Genomic DNA, 24,696 nt, shown 5'->3' with positions numbered 1-24,696 from the left:
CGGCTAGAGTTTCGTGAATTAAATAAGAATTAATGAAATATATCAGTTGGTTAGAATCTCGTGGTGATAACGTGTTATAAAAGATGTAGAAAATAAATAGAGACGATACATAAAGTTTACGTGGTTCGGTTATGCTTACTCTACGGGCGGATGAGATCAAAACTTCACTATCACGAGAGAAATTATAATATGATATGAAACCAACCTTGTATAAGATATCTCTATCTTTTCTTTATCTATTCTTTACTTTATCTCTCTTATCTTATGCTCACTATATGTCTACTTATATGGAAGCATCAAATGTGTGTTTCAAATGAGAAGGGGAGGGTGCCCTTTTATAAGGCAACATGGATAGTTAAACATTTATTGCGAGGAAAATCAAGGGGTGGAAGATGTAATGACTCACACTTTACCAGTACAAACATGAAATATGAGTTAGTACAGATATATGACACATGTTCATAAGTGACAAGTGGGACATTTACCATTATTTCATAGAGGAAAAAGTCCTTTCCATTTTAAAATTAACTATTCTCATGATGATGGATTTAATTTAAAAACTGATATAAAACAATTCACCGCAATATATAATTCTATTTCCATAGAAGTGTGTGAAAGATGTGCCTGCGTTTTGCGAAGGGAGTAGGGGCAGGGAAGTGGTAAGTGGAAGTGGGAGCCGCGGCCTTCAACAGTTTCTCTTTTTCGGTTACTGTTTCTCTTCGCTGTTCGCTTCGCGCCGTTCTCCGATCACTGTTTCTCTTCTTCCAGCCCAGGAAATATTGCCAGAAACTTCCCACTCGCAGCTCGCAACTCGCAACTCGTAACCACTCCATGATCTCAACTCCCTGACCGCCACTGTTATAGCTTCCTGCAATTCTTCTTTCCTCTTCGCACCGTGAAGAAGCTCACTCCATTCGCTTCCTAGGGTTACTATGAGAATTGCCAGTTCCTGCAGCTATGGGTAATCCCGTGGTTCCCACTTTTTGTAATTTTCCTCTAATTATTTGTGGGAAGCACTGCTTTTGTTGAATCTTTTGTGAATGAAGTCTTACGAGCTATATTGTAGAAAAGGGACTGCGGCTTTTCTTTTTCTTTTCTTTTTATGCATTTGGGTCTTGATTCTGGTTTTATTATGGCTAAAAATTGTAATTACTCATCATGCTGTTTCAATTGTTTATTGTTAGTTGTGTGTTTCTTCTTTTACCTTGAACTGATCTGAATATGGATTCTAATTATGTGATGATAAATATATGCTGAAACGGTCTGTCTTTTCTTTGGTAAAGGAAATAGGAAGACTTGTTTGAAGGAAGTGTTTTTCACTTGGGAAGTGGTTATGGACATGTTTTCACTTCCCTGTGGAAGTATGCCGAGGTCATCTGCAATATTATGGGTTTTGGTTTTTTTCTTATTACTAAATAATGGAGGAGCTTCGTCGGCTTCCAATTACTTGATTGGCCTAGGAAGCTACGACATAACTGGGCCTGCTGCTGATGTTAATATGATGGGATATGCAAACATGGAACAGATTGCATCTGGAATTCACTTCAGGTTGCGAGCTCGTGCTTTTATTGTTGCTGAACCTCAGGGTAACCGTGTTGCATTTGTAAATCTTGATGCCTGCATGGCATCCCAGCTTGTGACAATTAAAGTTCTTGAAAGATTAAAAACAAGGTAGACTTCTCTCCTCAATTTTTATCTCCAACTTTTGAGTTTATCCTGTATTTTATAAATTGATCTCGATATTAACTGTCATGGACCCCTAAAATAGGACTCAAGTAAGGGTTGTGCGGCACTTGTTGAGAGCTCTCCCCCGACGTGTAATGACCCGGCCCTTTAAACAGACCTAGACTGCCATCCATCATACAAAATACTTGTATCTGATAAACATATATAGACAACCCGCCCTGAACAGGGACATACGGATGTAACTCGTACACAGCAGTCATTCAAAAATAGCGGAAGATATAAACATCCATTGGAATTTCTAATAGACATATACCAGAGTTTACTAACCGTATGCTCTAATACATACATCCATACTGAAAATATAACCAGTTCTTACAATCTCCCAAAAAGGTGTTCCAAACTAATATTATTACACACATAGAGCACTTATGTAAACTAAATCAAAACAAACTTCCAAGTCCCTCCAAGCAACTAGGACCAACGTCCAGTAGAACCTGAAAACAATGGTTGTATAATGGGGTGAGACACTTCTCAGTAAGGCAGAAGATATTACAATCAGTGTGCGACCACATGCTTTTATGTCAACTTAAAACAGATACATTCAAGGAATATTTTTAAATACCGAACTGCAATAGATATATCATCATAAATACTATAAAATTCTCATATTAGTTTTTAAATCATGTATATGAATATTAAGAATGACGAACAGCTTGGTATGACATATTACGCCTATTTCCCCGTGGCACGGGTTGTGCACTAATACTCTGACAATGCCCTGTTCGTGCAGGCACTGTCAAGTATCTCATATATAGTCCGACTGCCCCCATCTGGTTCATTATTTCACCAGTGGTTTCATACTCCTACTAGCCGACTATCTACGTACCCACACTGATTCTCATGTGTGGTTGCACTATACTCACTAGTTACGGTACCGTGCCTTATATGGCGGTAGTATCTTTCAACCCCTTTTTGCAGAAGTATTTTTCAAATTCTTTACAAAAGTATCTTTCAACTCCTTTTTTAGAAGTATCTTTCAACCCCTTTTCACAGAAGTATTTTTCAACTTCTTCATAGAAGTCTCTTTCAACTCCTTTTGGTAGCAAGCTGTGGTTCCATTTATCATATATACAATTTACAAAAAAACATAATAACATGTGCAATTCCAGTGTTTTCGCAATCTCATTGATGAACTAGACAAGCATTATTTCTTTTTTTCAAACTGAGGTATCAATTGGCACACGTACTCTCGGTTTACCCATTTTCACATATAAAGCTCGGTATTTGACCGGCACCTATTTTCCACAGATTCAGATAGTATAATGGAACCTTAGTTCCTATAGTTCATAATTGTATATACCAATGCATTATAAGTCCATTTAACAACATATATCACGTTCGTTTCATCAAAAACTGTTTTAAGAAGTAATCGATTCAAAAAGTCATTTAAACTAGTAGTTTAAAGCAACTAGGTAAGTTTTTAAAACGTTTGGAGATCATATGCAAAAATCCCTAAATTTACCAAAACCGTAAAAATAATTAAACCGATACTTTTACTTGGTAGAATTTTGCAAACGAATAGTTATAACGTACATAATAGCATAGACTACAGTTTTACTGATTTACTTTTCAAAATAAACTGATGCAAACAAACCTCCTTACCTTAAACCTGAAACCAAAACACGAACGAATCGATTGAAAACAACGACTCGGGGTCCCCAAAATCTAAAAACCAAAGAACAATATTTCAATATAATTTCCTATACTACTGATTTACGAACTGAAACCGAATTCAGACCCTTACCTCGATTTTAGGGAAAATCCCGAAATTCCACAAATGAAGATCCGTTCCACAATAAACATAGAGATTCTCCTCTTGACCCACGTGGTAACGACGAATCATGAATTCCAACAACGGATGACGCGAAATCCTAGAGAGAGAGAGAGAGAGAGAGAGAATGAGAGTTTATAGAATAAAACCTAACTTAGCCTTTTAGTAATCTAAATAAATATCTCCTCCAAGATATTTATATATAAATATCTCAAAATATCTCCTTTCAAAATATCTTCTCCAAAATATCTCCTCCAAAATATCTCTTTATTTATTTATTATTATTTATGTATTTATTTATTATTCATTATTTATTTATTTATTTAATTTATTTTTGGGTCGGGTTACTACACGACGAGTCAGCCAATAGTCACGTGTTCAAGCCTGCAAATACGAGTACCAGATAAATCTCAATATGCATGAGAAATTAGGAATGATAAGATATCACACGGGAAAGACATTCATATACAAGGAATATTAATAAAGCAATAAGATACATCTCAATCCAAGGCAACAAAACACTCCAATGAAAAGGATTACTTATTTTATTCACATCCAAGAAAATAACCATAACCATTCAAGCGTTAACACAAGCAATCAAAGATTCATTTTAAATTCTTGGAGAATACAACTAGAGTAGTCTCTCTCTCCCTCATTTACCTCATTACATTGTCACTCCCTAACATCCTCCTTCACTCATTTTATCGACGTCCTCGCTGATTTGCTGTAGAAAGACATTTCAATTTTCTGATATAATAGAATGGTTCGAATTGTCCTCTCTTTTGAGAAAGTCTTTCATTATATAGGCAAGACTGCTAGTTATACAAGAAAACTTAAATTTGTACTGCTAATTACACAGAGTGATCTTAGGAAGCTATATATTGTAAGTCAGCTGATATACATAGAGTGATTTTAGGAAGCTATACATTGTAAGCTAAATCTCCTTTCTTATTTATGAAGGTGTATACAACGTTGATTAATGGTTATTAACAAGGCATAATTTATGGCCTTCTATTGACATCTCCTCTCAAATTGATGCTTGTTATCCATAAGCATCAATTTGTTAGTAAGAAAATTATGCCGTTATCGTGTGAGAGCTTTGGTGAAAATATCTGCCACTTGAAGATTGCTAGACACATGAGGAAGAGAGATAGCCTGAGTTTCAAATGTCTCACAGATGAAGTGACAATCAATCTCAATATGTTTAGTGCGTTCGTGGAAGATGAGATTGGCTGAAATGTGAATGTCACTAGTATTATTCGCATAAAGAGAAGTAGGACCACTTGGAGAGAAGCCAAGTTCAGCCAATAGCCATCGGAGCCAATGTATCTTAGTGCAAGCTTGGGACATGGCCCTATATTTGGACTCAATACAGGACTTAGAAATACGATATGATCCAAACTCTAATTGGGATCGTGTTTCAAGGAATGTGCTCTTTTTTGGAAATCAATGGTTCTTTCCCATGTCTTCCTCACCGGAGTCTTTCTTTGCTTTCTTGCTTGTTTTTATGACACTTTTAGTGCTCCTAGTACTCATGTTGAAAGGTTCCAGCCAGGCATGGTATACTAGTGGAGACCTCCAGTGTTGCCCCCTTCTACTCCTGTCTTGCCATCTGCTCCTTTGCGTCGCTCCTCCAGAGTATTTGTTCCTCTTGACCATTATGGATTCCCATCACGTATGGCAGGTACTACTACTGCACTGTATGCCACTCGATCTTCTATTGCTATTCCTATTGGTTGCTCACAGGCAGTCAAAGAGAAATGCTGGCGGCAAGCCATGCTGGAGGAACTATGTGCTCTTGAGGCTAATGAGACTTGGGAAGTGGTGGATTGTCTTGTAGGTGTGAGTGTGACTCCACTTGGATGTAAGTGGGTTAATTCTATTAAGGTTAAGTTTGATGGTAGTTTGGAAAGGTATAAAGCCCTCTTAGTAGCTCTTGGAAATAATCAAGAATATGGAGTAAATTATGAGGTAACTTTTGCTCTGGTGGCCAAAATGACCACCATTCGCACAATTTTGGCTATTGCCGCTTCTCAAAATTGGCGTTTCCACCAAATGGATGTGAAAAACGCCTTTATTCACAGGGATCTCAAGGAAGATGTTTATATGTGTCCTCCTGCAGGTTTACTTTCCACCCCTACTTCAGCAGTGTGCAAGTTACGTCGCTCCTTGTATGGTCTCAACGGGCCCCTCGTGCATGGTATGAGAAATTTACTTCTACCTTACTCAAGTTTGCTTTTCTCAAAAAGCAAGTATGATGCATCTTTGTTTCATCGCAAAACTGAGATAGGTGTTGTTATTCTCTTGGTGTATGTTGATGACATAATCAGAACGGGTACTGATTCGGTTCTGATCTCCCAATTAAAGCAGTATTGACTGGACTCTTTTCACATGAAGGATCTAGGATCTCTTACGTGTTTTCTTGGTCTACAAATTACTGCTGGTTCACATGGTATTTTTCTGTCACAGCACAAGTATGCCCATGATTTGGTGGCTGCTGCTGGTCTAAAGGACTGTAGCCCTCTTGATACTCTCATGAAACTTAATCTCAAGCTGCGCAAAGAAGAGGGTGACTTGTTATCAGACCCTGTAGCATATCGTACGCTGGTTGGCAGCTTGGTCTATCTTACAATTGCTAGACCTAATATTTCTTATGCAGTCCAACAAGTTAGTCAGTTCATGGCTTCTACTCGGCACCTTCATATGGCTGCAGTTTGACGAATCATTTGCAATGTTCATGGCATAACTTTGTGGGGACTTTTCTATCTTGCTGGTACTTCACTTGATCTTGTAGCATATAGTGATGCTGATAATGCTGGCTGTAGTGACACTCGACATTCTACTACAGGTTGGTGTATGTTTCTTGGTCCGGCTCTTATTTCTTGGAAAAGCAAGAAACAGGATCCTGTTTCTAAGTCTTCTACTCACTTCGAATATAGGGCCATGTCCCAAGCTTGCGCTTAGATGCATTGGCTTCGGAGGCTATTGGCTGAACTTGGCTTCTCTCTAGGTGGTCCTACTTCTCTTCATGCGGATAATACTAGTGCCATTCACATTTCAGCCAATCCCATCTTCCATGAATGCACTAAACATATCGAGTTTGATTGCACTTCATCCGTGAGGCATTTGAAGCTCAGACTATCTCCTCATGTGTCTAGCAATCTTCAAGTGGCAGATATTTTCACCAAGGCTCTCACACGACAACGACATAATTTTCTTACAAATAAATTGATGCTTATGGATAACCTGAATCAATTTGAGGGGGGATGTCAATAGAAGGACATAAGTTATGCCTTGTTAATAGCGCTATTAATCTAGGCTGTATATGCCTTCATAAATAGGAGAGGAGATTTAGCTTACCATGTATAGCTTCTTAAAATCACTCTATGTAAATTAGCTGGCTTACCATATATAGCGTCCTAAGATCACTCTGTGTAATTAGCATGTGCAGATTTAAGTTTCTTTGTATAATTGGCAGTCTTGCATATATAATGAAAGACCTTCTCAAAAGAGAGGACAATTTGAACCATTCTAATAATGCCAATAGAAGGCCATAAATTATGCCTTTTTAATAACTATTAATCTAGGCTGTATGTACCTTCATAAATTGGAGAGGAGATTTAGCTTACCATGTATAGCTTCCTAAAATCACTCTATGTAAATTAGCTGGCTTACCATATATAGCTTCCTAAGATCACTTTGTGTAATCAACATGTACAAATTTAAGTTTCCTGGTATAACTAGCAGTCTTGCTATATAATGAAAGACCTTAAAAGAGAGGACAATTCGAACCATTCTTGTTATGGTATCAGAGCTATTCTCTAAGAAATCTTAGTCCTAGTTTTCTAAGTCATAGCCTTAGTACTTGTGGAGAAGTCGGATAATGTTTGTGTTAGATTCATTGGCAAAAACTATGCTGCTTGGGAGTTTTAATTGGAGACCTTTCTCAAGGGTGAAGAGCTGTGGGGACATATAGATGGCAATAGCACAGGGGATCTACTGCGGAAGGGTCTGTGGCCGACAAGGCAGATTGAAATGCCAAATATAATCAAATCATGTCATGGATTATTAGTTCTATGGAGCCACATATGATTCTTTCTCTGCATCCTCATAGGTCTGCAAAGGCTATGTGGAATTATCTCAAGCAAGTCTATAACCGAGACAACAATGCTAGGCGCTTCCAGCTTGAGTTGGCCATTGCTAACTATACTCGAGGGGATGTATCAGTTTGATACTACTACTCTGGTTTTCTGATTTTGTGGAATGATTATTCCGACCTTGTTACAACCATGGTCTCTGCAGAAGGATTGGAGGCAGGATTGGCGACAATACAACACGTGCACAAAACTAGCCAAAGAGACCAATTTATGATGAAATTGAGGCCTGACTTTGAATCTATTCATCCTTCATGCTCCAACAAGGTCTATCATGCTGTTGTTACTGGTGACTTACAGCCAGCTATGCTTGCTACTACTGCTACAACTTCTGCTGTTGCTTTACCGCCTCCACCACCTTTTCTAACTCGAGAAAGGGTGCAAGAAATGATTGTGAGTGCATTTTCAGCCTTGGGTTTTCAAGGTACTGGTTCTTCATCTCCCTCTTGGATCTTAGACTTGGGGGCTTTTAATCATATGACTAATTCTATCCATGGTTTAAGTAATGTTCGAGAATATTGTGGCTCTTCACATATTCAAACAGCCAATGGTAGTGCTCTTCCCATTGTGGTAGTTGGTGATGTATCTTCTTCCTTTAAGGATGTTCTTTGTATCATCTAATCTCTCTGTGAATTTAGTCTCTGTTGGTCAATTTGTGGACCAAAATTATGATGTACATTTTACTCATGGTGGTTGTGTTGTGCAGGATTAGATGTCAGGGGATTGAAGTCGGGCGTAAGCGCACCGGTCATCCTAATTCTAGGGTTCTATCTTATTTGTTGAAATTTGGTCTATTGAATAATAAAGAGCATTCTTCTTCCACTATATTTCCTAATTGTGCTACTTGTAAACTTGGCAAAAGTTAGACTTTACCCTTTCCTTTTGAAGGAAGTAGAGCCACCCACAGTTTTGAGATCATTCATAGTGATGTCTGGGTTAGAAGTCCTATTATTTCTCATGCACAATACAAATGTTTTGTGACATTTATCAATGACTACAATAGATATGCATGAGTATGTTTCTTGCGGCATAGATCAGAAATTTTTCATATGTTCAAACTAGTCTTAGCTCTCATTGATACTCAATTTTCAGCTACTGTTAAAATTCTTCGGTTTGACTCGGGTGGGGAATATATGTCTCATGAGTTCCAATCTTCCTTGCAATCTAAAGGTATTATTTCTTAACGTTCTTGTCCATATACTCCACAACAAAATGGAGTAGTTGAACGAAAGAATTGTCATATTTTAGATGTTGTCTGGACCATGCTCATTGAGTCTTCGATTCCTCCTACGTTTTGGGTAGAAGCACTTACCACAACAACTTTTTTCTTATAAATAAACTTATTTCCTAAGTTTTGGATTTCGATTCTCTATATTTCAAGCTTTATCATCATAATCCTACCTCACAAAGTTTCACATTTTTGGGTGTGTATGCTTTATGGATCTTCATTGGACAGAAACAAGCTTTCTACCTAATCCATCCGTTGTGCCTTGGCAAGGCATCGTAGCCATTGGCTTTGTTGCCTGTAAACCCAACAAACTTTGGGACATCATTAGCAGCCGTAGGAGGTGATATTAGAAGTATTGGTGGTGGCAGTGGCGGCCCATCTGGTATGGCAGAAGAAGGTGGGGGTTATTGAGTCTGTTGTGGCTAGAGTAGTGGCCACCTAAGGCTTGTGGCAGATAGTGTAGAAGTAGAAGTGCCTGCCATACGTGGCGGGAATCCATGACGGTCAGGAGAAACAAAGACTCTAGAGGAGCAGCACAAAGGAGTAGATGGCAAGACGGGAGTAAAAGGGGTAAGCACTGAAAGTCTCTGCTGGTATACCATGCCTGGCTAAAACCTTTCAAAATGAGTACTAGGAACACTATAAGTGTCATCAAAAGAAGGCAAGAAGGAAGACTCCGGCGAGGAAGACATAGGAAAGAACCGTTGATTTTTGAAAAAAAAAAAAGCTCATTCCTTGAAACACGAACCCGGTTAGAGTTTAGATCATAGCATAAATAACCCTTTTGTGTGACACTATATCCCAAGAAGGCACAATAGATGGATTGGGTAGAAAGCTTGTTTTTGTCTAGTGGGGGAAGATGCATAAAACATACGCACCCAAAAATGTGAAAATTTGTATAGGTAGGATTGTGATGATAAAGCCTGAAATATGGAGACTCGAAATCCAAAACTTGGGAAGGAAGCCTATTTATAGGAAAGGTTGATTTGGTAAGTGCTTTTACCCAAAATGTAGGAGGAACCGAAGACTTAATGAGCATGGTTTGGACAACATCTAAAAGATGACTATTCTTTCTTTCAGCTACTCCAGTTTGTTGTGGAATATATGGACAAGAACGTTGAGAGATAATACCTTTAGATTGCAAGCAAGATTGAAACTCATGAGACATATATTCCCCACTCGAGATCGGGCCGAAGAATTTTAACTACAGCTGAAAATTGAGTGTCAACAAGAGCTAGGAACAGTTTGAATATATGAAAAACTTCTAATTTGTGCCGCAAGAAATACACCCATGTATATCTGTTGTAGTCATCGATAAATGTCACAAAATATTTGTATTGGGCATGAGAAATAATAGGACTTATACCCTAGACATCACTATGAATGATCTCAAAACTATGATCTCAAAACTATGGGTGACTCTACTTCCTTTAGAAGGAAAGAGTAAAGTCTTACTTTTTCCAAGTTTCCAAGTTTCACAATTAGGAAACATAGTGGAAGAAGAATGTACTTCATTATTCATTAGACTAGATTTCAACCAATAAGATAGAACCCTAGAATAAGGATGACCAAGACGCTTATGCCAGACTTCATTTGACACTCTAGATTTATTAAGTAAAGACAGTACGTAGAAAGAAGGTAAGCTTCGTGGAACAAGTAGTTGTGGAGAAAAGAGATGTCCATGCTTAGGTCCCTTCGCTATTAACTGCCCTGACATTTGGTCCTGTACAACACAACCACCATGAGTAAAATGTACATCATAATTTTGGTCCACAAGGTGGCCAACAGGAAATAAATTCACAACGAGATTAGGTGATACAAGAATATTTGTAAAGGAAGAAGATGCATCACCAATTGCCACAATAGATAGAGCACTACCATTGATTGTTTGAATATGTGAAGAACCATAATATTCTCAGACATTACTTAAACCATGGAGAGAATTAGTCATATGATGAGAAGCCCCTGAGTCTAAGATCCAAGTGGGAGATGAAGAACCAGTACCTTGAAGACCGAATGTTGAAAAATGCACTCATAATCATTTCTTGCACCGTTTCTCGAGTTGGAATGGTTCGAATTGTCCTTTCTTTTGAAAAGGTCTTTCATTATATAGGCAAGACTGCCAGTTATACAAGGAAACTTAAATCTGTACATGCTAATTTCACAAAGTGATCTTAGGAAGCTATATATGGTAAGCCAGCTAATTTACATAGAGTGATTTTAGGAAGTTTTACATGGTAAGCTAAATTTCCTCTCCTATTTATGAAGGTATATACAACCTAGATTAATAGCTATTAACAAGGCATAATTTATGGCCTTCTATTGACATGATGTAGGTGCTGTTGTTGTGCAGATTTTGAAATCTTGAATCTTCTGCGTGGCATGCTGGAGGTTTTATGCTTGTTCCCAACTGTTCTCTTCTTCTCCCAGCCCTATCCACTTAACCAAATATTGTTGTTGTTGACAACCTTCTTTGTTGACGACTCTATCTGTAAAGATCTCCTAGATATCTCTGTTTACAGGTTGCCTTCAGGAATTTGTTGATCTCCTCACCTTCTATCAGTGTGGATCTTCTTCATCGACGTGGAACGAATTTAAGTTGTTAACGTGAAACACCTGATGGAATGGTCATCTATAGCTCTTCTTCCACTCTAGTTGTTTAAGTTGATAAGATGCATGTCCTACCTGTTGATCACCTTGATTGGACCTTCATATCGACGTAGAAGCCTTTTATCTTTGTCGCAAAGAAATCGAAATGTCTCTGGTGGCATTTTTACAAGATCTAGATCTCCAGCTTCAAATTGTTGTGGTTGTCACCCTTTGTCTGCCCATTTCTTCATGCGCTTTGAAGCTTTTTCCAACTGAGTTCGAGTGACTCCTATATTTTGTAACCAATTTTTTGTGACTTGGTATGCTTTCGGGCAATTTCCTTTGTATGGGCCATCAAGAGTGTGCGAGTTGGTTGTTTACCTGTTACAATCTCAAAAGGGCTTTTGTTAGTGATAGAATAATTCATAGAATTAAAAAAAAAATTGTGCCATATCCAATATGAAACCCAATTTTATTTGAGTAGAGTTTACAAAATGTCGTAAGTATTCTTCTAGCATCCCATAAAGCATTCTATTTGACCATTTGTTTGAGAGAGGTAGCTGGTGGAAAGATTAAGACTGGATCCCATTAAGCAAAAGAGCTTCCCCCAAAATCTACCAGTGAATCTGACATCCTTATCACTGATTAGGCTCTCTGGAACACTTCAATATTTCACTACATTCTTGAAGAATAACTGAGCTATCTTCTTTGCTTAGCATGACTTTGAAACTGGTACAAAAGTTACATATTTTGAAAATTGATCAATTACCACCAAAATTGTGTCATGGTCCTCTACCTTTGGCAAGGAGGTATTGAAGTCTAAAGAGACTCTCCCATGGTTGTGTTGGTACTAGCAATGGCTCCAACAATCCCAAGGTCTTCTTTCTAAACCTTGTCTTGTTGAAAAATCAAGCATGTTTTTGTATTACTCATTACATCATCTTGCATATTCACCCAATGGTACCTCGTGTAATCAGGGCATGAGTTATTTGCCATTCGGAATGTCCAGCCCGCAACGTGTCGTGGCACTCTTTCAGTGAAGTCTTCCTCAAATTCCCAGCTTTGGGCATGTAAAGTCACCTACCTTTGGTCATTATTAACCCATCTTCTATTCAGAATTGTCGTGTCTTCCGTTCTTGTTTCAGTTTCCTCAATGTCTGAGCCTGTTGGTCTGTTCTTAAGTGTTCTCTGATAAGTTCTTTCAAGGATAAAGTAACCCTACTATTTGATAAATGACTTATGAACTTCAGTGCTGCTAATTCAGTTTTCCTGCTTAAAGCATCAACCACTTGATTCATCTTCCCTGCCTTGTATTCAAAATCAAAATTGAATTCAGCTAGTTTCTCCTGCCAGCGGGCTTGTTTCGAGATTAATCCTAGTTGTGACAAAAAGTGTGTGACTGTCACATTATCTATCTTTACAATAAATTTGGACCCCAAGAGGTAGTGTGCCTTCACACACAAAGACAGTGTACCACAATTAGAAGTTCCTTCTCTTGGGTTGTATAGTTCCGTTCGTCACCCATTAATTTTCGACTTTTAAAAGTAATTGGATGCCCTTCCTATAAGAGAACTCCTCCTAATGCAGAGTCTAATGCATCTGCTTGCACTTCAAATGACTTTGTCACGTCAAGAAGGGTTAGCATTGGATCTTCGGCAATTTGCTTCTTTAGTTCAACAAATGCTGATTGACAATCCTTTGATCACCCCCATTGTACCCTTTTTTTTCAATAAATTTGTTAATGGCACAATTCTTCTAGAGTACCCTTTTATGAACTTCCTGTAGTAGTTGGCAAGCCCCAAGAAGGTTGCAATTCCCTAATGGATGTGGGTGATCTCCATTCATGGATGGTTTGTACCTTTGTCGAGTCCATTCGTATCTGGCCCTCTTCGATGATATGCCCTAAGAACTTGATACGCTTTTGGGTGAAGACACATTTCTCCCCTTTTAGGTATAATTGATTTTCCCGGAGCTTTTGAAAGACCTGCCGAAGGTGTTCTTTATGTTTTGCTAAAGATGAGTTGAATACAACTATGTCATCAAGGTAGACAACCACAAATCTATCAAGGTAGTCCTGAAAAACCTGATTCATTAGATTACAAAAGATGGTAGGTGCATTTGTTGGTCCAAAAGGCATGACAAGGAATTCAAATGCTCCATACTGAGTGATACAAGTGGTCTTTGGTTCATCACCCTACGCTATGCGCACTTGGTGGTATCTCGATCTCAAGTCCAGTTTAGTGAAATATTTGGTTGTACTTAACTAGTCAAAGAGATCTGCAATCAACGGAATGGGGTGCCTACTGCAAATAGTCACCTTATTGGGAGCCCTATAATCCACACACAATCTCAGACTCCCATCTCGATTCTTCTGAAATAACACGGGGGCCTCAAAAGGCGCTTTTGATGGCCTAATGAATCTTGTTGCTAATAACTTGTTTAATTGCCTTCTAAGTTCAGCTAATTCAGGCGGTGCCATTCGATAAGGGGCGCGGGCTAGCAGTTTTACCCCAGGCAGAAGCTCAATTTTTTGGTCTATTTATCGTTGGGGTGGTAAAACCCTAGGGAGCTGCTCTGGGATTACCTCCTTTAATTCCTCTAACACTTGCTTAATTTCACTCGAACATGCGCCTATTTCTTCATTCCCTGAAACTACAGGTAGTACCAAGAAAGAAGGTTCTCCCCTCTTCACTCCCTTCTTGAATTGGAGGGATGAAAGCAATTTCTTTTCTTCTTGGGTGTTGCAAGCAGCGGGCACTGCACAAGGGGTATCTCCCATAATCACCAAATAGTCCGCAGCTGGAATCGGCATTGAGCGCGTAACCTTAAAGAAATCCATCCTCGAAATCACGTCAAAGTCATCGAGGGGTGCCATTATGAAGTCTACTGTTCCTGATCACGACCCATTTAGCAGGCTACTTTAGGCGTGACTCCCACAGTGGTTAATGCTTCTAAATTTACTACTTTCAATTTTCCCACATCACTGTCAACTTGCAGTTCTAACCGTCGGGCTTTTGTATTGGCAATAAAATTATGAGTGACCCTTGTATCAATCATGGCCTTGGTCTTCTTTCCGTTCAAAAGTAGGTCTACATACATTAAGCCCTTGTCTTGAGACTTGTTGGTAATCTGTTGGGGCTCTAAAGCTCCCATAACCCTTAAGGCTCTCACCATGTCCTATTTCTCTCTTGGGGTTACTGTCAAGGTTTCTGTTTCCTCCCAAGTATTAATGACATACCGATTTGTTGTATATCTTCACATTTAGAGGTTTCTGTTTCCTCCCAAGTATTAATTTCATACTGATTTGCTGTATATCTTCACATGTAGTTCTCCACCATAGTTTAGCATCCCTAGCGAGCACTATAAGTGTTCACAGATCGATTTAGAGGAGGACTGATTGAACATTGCAATAGTATACCGTGCTAGGGGTGCTAAATTGGGGTGGAGAACTAAATGTGAAGATATACAACACAATTGGTGTGTCATTAATACTTGGGAGGGATTGAAACAGGCTTTGAAGACACAATTATATCCGGAAAATGTTGAGTACATGGCACGGTGCAAGATATATGATTTACAACAAACAGGCTCAATAAGGAATTATGTACGGGAGTTCCAGGCCCTAATGTTGGACGTCAAAGACATGACTGAATTAGATAGGCTATTCCAGTTCCTCCAGGGGTTGAAGACATGGCCGAAAAATGAACTACGTAGGCAAGGGGTTAGTGACCACAACTGCTGAACGGTTGGATGATTTTTCAAATAGTTCTGGAAAGCAAAGTTACCCAGTGTTCGCCAATAATGAATCGAAACCCAATAAAGTGTACAAACCTATAAATGGCAGAAGGGACAAGAAAACTAATAGTTCTTGGAGGGAGAAGATCTTCAATGACTAAGGAATGGAGGGGCGGATGTATATAGGGTGGGCAGTGTCGACTTCTAGTCTTGTGCTTCCTTTGCATGGGACTGCATCGAGTGGCGAATTGGCCTGAATGAAAGGCTTTGAATGCTCTAAAAGCCCTTCGGGAGGAAACATAAATCCCAACAGTAACCCCCAGGGAAAAATAGGATATTGTGGGAACCTTAAGGGTTTTTGGGGGCATTAGAGCGCCAAACAATTAACAATTAGTCTTAGGACAAGGGCTTAACATATATAGACCTACTTTTGAAGGGAAAGAAGACCAAGATCATGATTGATACATGGGGCCACTCATAATTTCATTGTTGATACAGAATCCCAATGGTTAGAACTGCAAGTTGATAGGGATGTGGGAAAATTGAAAGTAGTAAATTCAAAAGCATTAACCATTGTGGGAGTCGCGCCTAAAGTAGCCTGCCAAATGGAGCCGTGGTCAGGAACAGTACACTTCATAGTGACACCCCTCAAAGACTTTGATGTGGTTTCAAGGATGGATTTCCTTAAGGTTACGTGCTCAATGTCGATTCCAGCTGCGGACTGTTTGGTGATTATGGGAGATACCCCTTGTGCATTACTCGCTGCTTGCGACATCTTAGACGAAAAGAAGTTGCTTTCAGCCCTCCAATTCAAGAAGGTAGTGAAGAGGGGAGAACCTTCTTTCGTGGTACTACATGTAGTTTTAGGGAATGAAGAAATAGGCGTATGTCCGATTGAAATTAAGGAAGTGTTAGAGGAATTCAAGGAGGTAATCCCAGAGCAGCTTTTTAGGATTTTACCACCCTGACAACAGATAGACCACGAAATTGAGCTTTTGCCTGGAGTAAAACCACCAACCCACGCCCCTTATCGAATAGCACTGCCTAAATTAGTTGAACTTAGAAGACAATTAAACGAGCTATTAGCAGCAAGGTTCATCAGGCCATCAAAAGCGCCTTTTGGGGCCCCTGTGTTATTTTAGAAGAAACAAGATGGGTGTCTAAGATTGTGTGTGGATTATTAGGCTCCCAATAAGGTGACTGTTTGCAATAGGTACCCCATTCCGTTGATTGCAGATCTCTTTGACCAGTTAAGTACAACCAAATATTTCACTAAACTGGAGTTGAGATCGGGATACGACCAAGTGCGCATAGCAGAGGGTGATGAACCAAAGACCACTTGTGTCACTCGGTATGAAGCATTTGAATTCCTTGTCATGCCTTTTGGACTAAAAAATGCACCTGCCACCTTTTGTACTCTAATGAATCAGGTTTTTCGGGACTATTGTGATAGATTTGTGGTCGTCTACCTTGATGACATAGTTGTATTCAGCTCATCCTTAGCAAAACATAAAGAACACCTTCGCGGCAAAGATAAAAGGCTTCTATGTCGATATGAAGGTCCAATCAAGGTGATCGAAAAGATGGGATACATCTTATCGACGAACAACCAAAGTGGATGAAGTGCCATAGACGACTAGTCCATCCGGTGTTTCACACCAGCAACTTAAAGCTGTTCCACGTTGATGAAGAAGATCCACACCGGCAGAAGTTCAGGAGATCGACAATTTCCAGAAGGCAGACTGTAAATAGAGATGTCCTGGAGATCCTTGCGGACAGAGTTGTCAAAGAAGAAGGTCGTCAACAACAACAATATCTGGTTTAGTGGATAGGGCTAGGAGAAGAAGAGAACTGTTGGGAACAGGCAAAAAACCTCTAGCATGCCACGTAGAAGATTCAAGATTTCAGAAACTCCACGACAACAACACCGACATCAGAAGATTGAAAAGTCCTTCTACAACAAATCAATGAGGACGTCGATAAAATGTGCAGGGGAGGATGTTAGGGAGTGACAATGTAATGGGGTAAATGGGGGAGAGAGAGACTGCTCTAGTTTTATTCTCCACGGATTTATAATGAATCTTTGATTGCTTGTGTTCGCATTTGTATGGTTTTGGTTATTTTCTTGGATGTGAATAAAACAAGTAGTCCTTTTCATTGTGGTGTTTTGTTGCCTTGGATTGAGATGTTTCTTATGCTTTCTTAATAATTCTTTGTATATGAATGTCTTGCCCGTGTGATATCCTATCATTCCTCATTTCTCATGGAGATTGAGACTTATTTAGATGCTTGTGTTTAGGCTTGAACACGTGACTATTGGCTGACTCGTCGGGGGGAGAGCTCCTAATGAATGCTGTACGGCCCTTACTTGAGTCCTATTTTTGGGGTCCGTGATAGTGTAAGGGTGAGCATAATCGATCGGTTAATTCGGTTTCAGAATATGATGTATTTGGTTATTCGGTTATCGATTCGGGTATGAGGAAAATGTATTTCGGTTAACTGATTTAACTAATTTGTTTAATTAATTAATGATTAAATATAAATTATTAAATTATATGATTTGGGATTTTAGGCTAGGGTTCTATTCGGCCATTCCTTGACTCCCAGTTTCCCACTTCCCTTTTCCCCTCCCACTTCCCACTTTGGCAATTCCCAATTCGCTTTTTGCAGAATCGCAAATTCGCAGAGTCTCAAGTTCGCACAATCGCACTTCCACTCTTCCATTCTAGTCTCCAAATCCAGTCTGGCAAACTCGCAGTCTTCCCCTTCGACTTCCACCTTCCCTTCCCAGTCCCTTCCTACTTCCCAGTTCGCACTTCTCAGTTCGCACGCAGTTGGTGGCACTCCCAAGTCCCAGACTCCCAGTTCGGCGAGTTTGCACCTTCAGTTCCAGATCCAGCTTCCCCTTCGGCTTCCACCTTCCCAACTTCGAGGTCACAGTAGTGCTTTGGGCTTCGGTTTCCGGTGCTTCCACAGTACAATCATATATATTTTTTCATAGTTTGGTTAACTGAATTAATCGAAAATTTGGTTCGGTCGGGTACGGTTCGATTAAAGAGATCAATTCGGTCGGTTCAGTTATGGGGTGAGATTAATTGAAAAAATTCGGTTAACTGGCCAAATTGGCCGAACCGACCGATTGCACACCCCTTTATTGATGGAGCAGAAGATAAACTGCAAAAATGCTGATAAAAGGTTTCTCCACAGAAAAAAATCATGATAAGAATTTTGTTAGCTCATTAATGCTGAAAAGTGCTGTTTTGCTGATCAAAAATTTGGTTTGGTTGGGTACGGTTCGGTTAAAGAGATCAATTTGGTCGGTTCATTTATGGGGTGGGAATAATTGAAAAAATTCGGTTAATTGGCTGAGTTGACTAGACAGACCAATTGCACACCCCTTTATTGATGGAAGCAGAAGATAAACTGCAAAAAATGCTGATAAAAGGTTTCTCCACAGAAAAATATCATGATAAGAATTTTCTTAGCTCATCAATGCTGAAAAATGCTGTTCTGCAGAATTTTATCTAGCTTATATGCACAAACAAGTTTTTAAACCTTTTTTATTTTTTTTATTTACTCCTAACAAGGGAATCTCAATTTTTCCTCTTCTAATATACTTGTAGATATGCTGGGTGAATCTCAGTGTTGTATCTTTCATTCTTTCCAAAACTTTACTGCTATATTTTTTTTGTCAGGTATGGGAATCTATATAGTGAACAAAATGTGGCTATTAGCGGTATTCATACCCATGCTGGGCCTGGGGGCTATCTCCAGTATATTGTATATATTGTAACCTCTCTTGGGTTTGTGCGCCAGTCATTTGATGTCATTGTTGATGGAATTGTGAAAAGCATTATACATGCCCATGAAAATCTTCGGCCAGGAACTGTTTTTGTTAGTGAAGGTAAGGGAGATTATTCTGTTTGCTGCATACGAGCATGAAAATGAAGAACTGATCCCCCTCCCCTTTTCCCCAGGGCCACAAGAACCCAAAAAAAGCATGAAGAAGCCTACATTTTAGAATTGTGCTATCATCAATTATCACAGAGAGGAATTCACAGTTTTTATTTATTTATTTATAATAATAATAATAATAATGATAATAATAATAATAATAATTATTATTATTATTTGCACGGGTTGCCACAATCACTCCTTCGCTGCAATGAGTAGAGTTTTCCTGCATTTTAAGGTCTGGCGAGATCACTTGCTTCAGGTGGTCTTTAAAATTGTGTATTGCTACTTGGTACGTACAAACAGTGCAAAAGAGAAGATGCTCTCATTAATGCATTTTCTTATGAAACTTATAAATGAAAGAAAAAATTACTTTGCATTTTGGTTTGTGAGGTATATGTTCCCTCGAGGAAATTAAGTTTCCAAACATGTGTGGTGAATTTTGAAGCGAAAGGGAGAATTCTTTTTCCTGTTCTTAAATTTTGAATCCGCTTTTTAGCTGATTTAGACTTGTTAGGCACTGGTTAAAAATAAGTAGTTTGATGACTTATCACTTGATAATATATAATTGTAGTAATTAAGTGGTGTTTGGACAACTAGAGTTGTTCCATGCAAGATACAACTGATGCCTATAAGTGCAATCTCCCTGTTCACTCAATAAAGTAATGAAAGAAAACTTGTAACTGCTCAGTGCTTCTATGAGGCTGGACTATATTGTTCTCTCACCACAAATGCCTAATAAGTTTTACTTTATGACTAAAGTAAACTCTTCCGTATTGTTTTCATTTGTTTTCATTGACAGCATTGATTTGTAATTTTTTCTTGAACAATATTCTTGGATACGTTTATGTATTGGATCAAGGTTCTCTTCACGAAATTCCCGAAGAACGTATAGTACATAAGACTGTCAAATTTTTGGATTTGGACATTGTGTTTGATATCCATACGTCGCCATGGTTTTGAAATGCTCTTGTAGTTTCCTGAGATTTGCTTCTTCCATTTGTACACTATTTCCGTTTGTGATCATTATTTGCAGGAGAACTGTTAGATGCTGGTGTTAACCGTAGTCCTAGTGCTTATCTCAACAATTCCTCAGCAGAACGGAGTAAATATAAGTATAATGTTGATAAAGAAATGACCCTGATGAAATTTGTAGATGATGAATGGGGCCCGGTTGGTAGCTTTAACTGGTTTGCAACTCATGGCACCTCCATGGGTCGGACAAACTCTTTGATAAGTGGTGACAACAAAGGAGCTGCAGCAAGATTTATGGAGGATTGGTTTGAACAAAATATTCATTCTGAAGATTTTGAAGGATTCCATTCTAATAAATCTGCTGCTTACAAAATTCCTCGCAGAGTCTCAAGCATGATATCTAATCTTCATGACAACCGTGGGTAACAGCTCCTTTTCAAATTTAGTACATTCTTACAACATTGGGCATGAAATTTGTAGTTTCCTAGTTCCACTTAATTATGGACTCTATTTATTTTATTTTTCTTTTTGTTCCTCTTTTTTTGGGGTGAGGGATGGGGAACTCTAATCCTGTTGCCTTTCACTCTCATGCAATTCTTTTCTCCATGAGCAATGTCTTAAATTTTGATTTTATCTAAAATTTGGAAGCTCCAAAAGTTCGGAAATTTTGATGGAATTTTTTCCGATGTCAATTTCAATTTGGAAAAATGATGGAAACTAGTAGTAAAGCATGGAGCCATTGAATTCTTTTATCAAACTTTAGGAATGGTTAATAGACATAATAATGTAGGTTTTAGGGCTAATATATTGAATTCATCTATGTTGTGTTTGAGGTGCAATAGTTTTAATATCAATATAATATGTGCATTAAACATATCTGTGATATAATATGAGTATTAAACATATTCGGTTAATATGAATGAAATTCATAAATCAGTTAATTATTATTTTTTATACAAATAAAGTTAATTTAGGCATGAATGTTTAAATAAAATGTTGTTGTAAGTTCAATTTTTCATATAATTTCAAAAGCCTTTGTAATAATTTTTTGTTTTAATAAAAAAAAGATAAATTATGAGAGAAATTTCATTTTTGTGTGAATTCCTAGGAAATTTTATTCTGTAGTCAAAATTTCGACAAGTTTTGCTCATATTTCAAGCTTTTGATATATTTTGGATGATTCATTGAAGTTTCAACGGAAATTATGTAAGATGGAAATCAACTACCATTTCAATTTCGAGGGTGACGGAAACTGAAAATTTCGTGGAAATTTAAGACCTTGTCCATGAGAATATAGTGTCCTAATATAAACTTTATATTCTTTTCTAGTGCAGACTTTGTACTTTCAGGTTTTTCTCAGCAGTGATGAACCAATTTTTATGATGTGTTGCCTAGCCAAAAAAATAAAAAAATAAAAAATAAATCAGTTATGTTTAAGGTTTGCAACTTGTTGGTTTTGCTTGAGTGCACATTATCATCTTGGGCAGTACTCATCCATGGATGGATCAAGGGCATATTACAGTAACTTGATTTTTTTTTTAATATCAAAAACAAGAAAAAAAAGGCATATTGTAGTTATTTGGACAACATATATCCTTCAGAAACGAAAGTGCTTCCTATTATGTTTTGTCATCTATTTGATGCAGGTAAAGATTATATGGAACTTGCCACTTCTTTCCACTCTTCTCAAGGAAGACCAGCAACAAGAGTTTTGAATGCTGCAAAGCGGGTTAGGAATGCCCTTAGAAGGCCAGATAGGCCTCAATTTGTGTCTGCGTTCTGTCAATCAAATTGCGGTGATGTAAGTCCAAATGTTCTTGGTGCATTCTGCATAGACACTGGACTGCCTTGTGATTTCAATCACAGCACTTGCAATGCAAAGAATGAGTTGTGCTATGGTCGGGGCCCAGGGTACTTGTTCTCCTTTCTCGTGTTCTCTAAAGTTCAACATTTAGTTGTTCTCCCTTCTCGTGTTCTCTAAAGTTCAACATCCATATATTTGTACCTTTTTGGACTTTGAATTGTAAATTCTATATTCATTGCACAGTTACCCAGATGAGTTTGAGAGCACACGTATAATTGGAGATAGGCAATTCAGAAAAGCTGTGGAGTTGTTCAATGAAGCATCTGTGCAATTGAATGGGAAGGTTGACTACCGGCACACATATGTAGACTTTTCAAAGCTTGAGGTGACACTTTTGAAGCATAGAAAGGAGAATAAGGTCGTGAAAACATGCCCAGCTGCCATGGGTTTTGCTTTTGCTGCAGGAACCACTGATGGGCCTGGAGCATTTGATTTCACACAAGGAGATGACAAGGTAACTTGGGAGCTCTCTTTTATCACAATGTCAATACTTCTTCCTATTTTAACATTCTTTTATAGATGATTAAATGCAAATTTTTTTCCACATAATCTTCCACTAGTCCCTTCTTATTTTATCACCACTAGTCCCTTCTTATTTTATCTTGTTTTTGGTGCCCTTTCAGGGGAATGCTTTCTGGAGGTTGGTACGGAACCTATTGAAAACTCCACAGAAGGAGCAGATATATTGTCAGCATCCCAAGCCTATCCTGCTTGATACTGGTGAAATGAAGAAACCATACAACTGGGCGGTAGGCTCTGTCATGATTTAGTTTACATTGAATACATGATGAAACTGTAATTCAGCATGCAGGTTTTCTGCATAATATCATGGAAATATAGTATATTCACTATGTGAAAACTAGATCATTTGGACTTTTTATGATTGTAGTTAGAATTTGGAGTTGGTAACTTATATGTTTAGTGTGGATATGTTTTCTTTTCAGTTGCTAATGCTAGTGATTTGATTGGTTTGGTTGAGTTCCTAGCATGGGTGTGCAAATTGACATTTGGCCTTGTCAGTGTGCTTTTAATAGAATGCATTTGCAGACAGTTATCATTATTTAGTACTATGTAGTTGGTTGATGCTGGTATTTATAAATATATTTTGTTGTTTATGCAGCCATCAATACTACCAGTTCAAATTTTGCGAATAGGACAACTGGTCATTCTCAGCGTACCTGGAGGTAGAATCAAATTTTTTGCTTTTCTTCATCACTCAACAATGAGGGGGAAAAATGGAAAATAGGAAATTTATATGGTAGTTCGGTAGCATAATAACTCTTTACCATTGAATGTTATTTAGAAATAGTGTTGCTATATAAATTGCAAGGTCCTAATAGGTTTTGTCAAATAACTACCAAATTGCTGAATGTTTTTGTATGTTTGAACTCAAAATTGAATAGTTTCCTCTTTTTTAGCTGTTTGTATCTCCTGAACATGTGGTATTTCTAATGGGTTGTGTTCCTTGCAGAATTCACGACGATGGCTGGTAGGCGACTCCGTGATGCTGTCAAGGCAGTGCTGATATCTAAAGCCAGTAAGGAATTTGGTACCAATGTCCATATTGTTATTGCAGGGTTGACAAATACTTATTCACAGTATGTAACAACCTTTGAGGAATACCAAGTGCAGCGATATGAGGTCTGTTTTCCAATATATTTTTCAATTGAAACTGTTTCATAGCTTCACTTTCACATTTACTGCTTTGGAACCCTCTGTAGCTTAAGAAAAAGTTATTAATATTTCCAAAACTTGAAAGCAAGCAATGCTATATACAATGAATATTATTGGTCAAAGTTCTTTGTCCAATTCCCTTCTAATCTTCATATTGTCACCCTCGGAGGAAATACTGATATGGATTTGAGTTGTTTTGAATTAAAATCCTGTACACTTTCATAGACTTGTGTTATTTGCATTTTGATTTCAGGGAGCCTCCACCCTTTATGGTCCACACACCCTCAGTGCTTACATTCAGGAGTTCAAGAAACTAGCAAGGGCTCTAGTTAGTGGGCAACCTGTTGAACCAGGCCCCCAACCCCCAGATCTCCTGGATAAACAAATCAGTTTGCTAACTCCAGTTGTCCTGGACATGACCCCTCTTGGTGTCAGTTTTGGGGATGTTAAAACTGATGTTCCTCCAAATTCTACTTTCAAGACGGGTGAAACGGTTACTGTGACGTTCTGGTCTGCTTGCCCGAGGAACGACCTAATGACTGAAGGCACATATGCACTGGTTGAGATTCTTCAGGACGAGGAGAGCTGGGTCCCAGCCTACGATGATGATGACTTCTGCTTGCGTTTTACGTGGTCAAGGCCTTCAAAACTTAGCCCCATGAGCTGGGCAACCATTGAATGGAGTATCCCAGAACAGACAATTTTGGGTGTGTACAGGATAAGCCATTTTGGTGCTGCAAAGGGGCTTTTTGGGTCCATCCGCCACTTCACAGGTTCATCGAGTGCTTTTGTAGTGGCATAGAATCATCACAGTCCTGTAAAGGAATTATATGTATGTTATCTACAATGTGCCCCTAAGCTTCCATGTATTCTGCAAAAGTATTGTTCAGACAACTAAAATGACATTGCTTGCTTGTTTCTGAATCTGTTTCCTCATAGATGTCCAGATTCTTTTTAAGTTCTATCCCCCATAATAGCGAAGAGCTATTGTTTCCAAGTGAAGTGA

General features: G+C 38.5%; 1 protein-coding gene across 1 annotated transcript; it reads left to right on the top strand.

Annotated features, from left to right (window-relative positions):
• The first annotated feature begins 587 nt into the window (after positions 1-587).
• On the top strand, positions 588-24,614 carry LOC131168366 (neutral ceramidase 2). Its single transcript, XM_058127735.1, has 10 exons — positions 588-961; positions 1,284-1,671; positions 18,919-19,127; positions 20,214-20,570; positions 21,799-22,063; positions 22,200-22,470; positions 22,640-22,765; positions 23,137-23,200; positions 23,488-23,657; positions 23,944-24,614. The coding sequence occupies exons 1-10, from the start codon at positions 958-960 to the stop codon at positions 24,490-24,492; spliced, it is 2,403 nt and encodes an 800-aa protein (XP_057983718.1). The 5' UTR covers positions 588-957; the 3' UTR covers positions 24,493-24,614.
• The last annotated feature ends 82 nt before the right edge of the window (positions 24,615-24,696 follow it).

Source organism: Malania oleifera, chromosome 11, assembly GCF_029873635.1.
Source record: "Malania oleifera isolate guangnan ecotype guangnan chromosome 11, ASM2987363v1, whole genome shotgun sequence".
NCBI classification, from domain to species: domain Eukaryota; kingdom Viridiplantae; phylum Streptophyta; class Magnoliopsida; order Santalales; family Ximeniaceae; genus Malania; species Malania oleifera.
Note: the sequence above shows the minus strand (reverse complement) of the source record. Positions and strands in the feature narration are given on the sequence as shown.